This window comes from Galeopterus variegatus, unplaced genomic scaffold, assembly GCF_000696425.1.
Source record: "Galeopterus variegatus unplaced genomic scaffold, G_variegatus-3.0.2 Scaffold7234, whole genome shotgun sequence".
Classification (NCBI taxonomy): Eukaryota; Metazoa; Chordata; class Mammalia; order Dermoptera; family Cynocephalidae; genus Galeopterus; species Galeopterus variegatus.
The window spans coordinates 88,324-90,684 of NW_007733345.1; the positions used below are offsets into that span (position 1 = coordinate 88,324).

A 2,361-nucleotide genomic window follows, 5' to 3' on the forward strand; every position below is an offset into this window, starting at 1 on the left:
TGGGCCATCATTTTATCCTACGAGTACTTCACTGAGTAGCCCTTTGACGTGTGTAGATTGTGAGGTTGAAATTTGCACTTTCTTCCGGACAGTGACAAGGAAGGGGGGCTCTGTTACTACAGACGCCCTCCGCTGCCCTGAGACTTCCCTGTCCAATCTCTGCGTACAGTAACTTTCCTATACTGGAAGGGCCAGCACAAGTTCTTCTGCCTTCTGACTTTGTTAGTCTTCTTTTCCACAGCTCAATTTATACCACCGTAAATTGAGCTAATGACTACACACTATCTCCCCCAGAAGTCTCATGTGGGTGATTGTTTTGCTGTCTAAGCCTTGAAGGCCCAGGCTCAAGATATAGCTGGATGGCTATTGGGACTGGTTTTCAGCAGCAGCTGAAAAAAATGGATCTTATTGCTCTGGGGCATACTTTGTGTTTTGTTCCCCAACTAGGTTTTAGGGGGACTGATCACACGAACATGTCATACTTCTTTCAACCAGACACCTAGCCATGCACAGGCTTCAGAAGTTCCTTGAAAGATGAAGCCAATGGGAGTGATAAGGAGGCAGTGAGAAGTGTCTAAAAAAGGCAGTAGTAATACCAAATTATTTTAGATGGAGAAATTCTTGCTAGTTTTTAGAGAATCCAGAAAAGCAGAACACCTACTCGAATCCCTCTCTGATTCGTTTGGATTCATTGTAGTAAGTATCCACCAAAGTGTCATTGACCGTCCAGCACCGTCGATTTGTATTGTCCCTTGCGTCTGTTATGTTGCAGTCCACGACAAGGGTGGAGCCTGTAAAACCCAAATTCGTAAAAATTACATGAAAATTCTACACATTTTCAAATTTGTTATCACTTTGCTTTTGAGGCTTATCTTTTGATTACCAGAAATACCCCCCTGGGTCAATGTTAATCTCTTTTCTTCTCTCCCTGGACAGAGATCATGAGGGACAAGTGGACTTCCGGGAAATCTGCTGTAAAGGGATTCGCATATGCCGACAAATATCACCAGATTCTGATGCGTGTTTTCCTCAATACCTGGCAACACATACTACTTCTACTCCTAGCAACATTGGCAAAGAACTTGACAGTTTACAAAGTATTTTCTGCACATTTTCTCCTTCAGTTTTCACATCTTCAATACAATCCTACAATGTAGGAAAAGGGGAGGAGTATTACCCCCATGTTACAGATGAGAAAGTTGAAGTTCAGATACAAGATCACGCATTAATTAGAGGAAGAAGTGAGATGTGGACTCTAGGTTCCTAATCCCAAGCGCAGTAGTATTTCTACTTCATCAAGTATGACCCCTCCACCCTTATCCCGCCTCCACACATATTCACAAATTACATTTAATAAATCTAGATTTTTCACAAGTTTTCCCCATGAGCCTAGCAAATCCTAAGTTTCAAGGAGGGTTATTTATTCAAGGTGATATTTTAAAAAACTTATTGTGAAATATAGGAGGTATAGTGAAAAGTATAGAACATAAGTGTAAAGTTAATGGATTATTATAAAGCAAACATCTACACCACCTTCGCCCCATCAAGACGATGAACATCGCCAGAACCCGGGAGCCTCCGCCCCCTCCCTTCCTACTTCCACTGCTCAGCAGTTCGTGAGACTCATCCACGCTGCTGCACGTAGTTACACTTCATTCAGATAATGGGACGTACTGCTATTTATCTCTTCTGCTGCTATATGCACACTTGAATTGCTTCTGGCATTTGCCTAGAGTGCATAAGGCTCCTGTGAATGCTCCCATGCACGTCTGCACACGTGTGCACATTTCATGTATACATACCTGTATACTTGATGGGTAGGCAAACCTATCCACCAGTAACACTGGTAGATGACAGATTATGCATATTTTCAACTTCAAACTGTTTCCTAAAGAGGTTGTACCAATTTACACTTCCACCGGCCGTGCACAAGTGCTCCTGTTACTTTCCACACTCAGCAGTACTTGGTACTGCCAGTCTGTTTTGTTTTACCCACCCTGATGTGTACGGTGGTATCACACTATGAATTTAATTTTCATTTCCTCAGACTGCACCTGGGCAAGCACTTTTTCACATTTTTCCTGGCCATGGGGACAGCCTTTGTTATGAACTATCTGTCCAAGTCATCTGTCTGTCCTTCTAGTAGGTTGCCTTTTCCTTATTACTTTGAAGGAGTTTTGCATAGATTCTGGATATAATACCTTTGTTTATTTTTTCAAATATTTTCTTCCACTCTATGGCTTGTCTTTTCATTCCTCTAGTGTTGTCTTTTAATAAACAGAAATTCTTATTTTGAATGAAGACCTACTTAGCAATTTTTTCCCTCTCCAGTAGTGCTTTGTATGTCTGGATTTTTTTTTT

At 41.6% G+C, this 2,361-nt stretch overlaps 1 protein-coding gene across 1 annotated transcript in view; it reads right to left on the bottom strand.

Annotated features, from left to right (window-relative positions):
• The window catches only part of IL1RL2 (interleukin 1 receptor-like 2), a 39,351-nt gene that overhangs the window by 17,641 nt on the left and 19,349 nt on the right, over positions 1-2,361 (bottom strand). Inside the window, exon 4 of the mRNA XM_008591736.1 lies at positions 662-791. Coding sequence (XP_008589958.1) covers positions 662-791 — 130 coding nt within the window. The remainder of the gene's footprint in view (positions 1-661; positions 792-2,361) is intronic.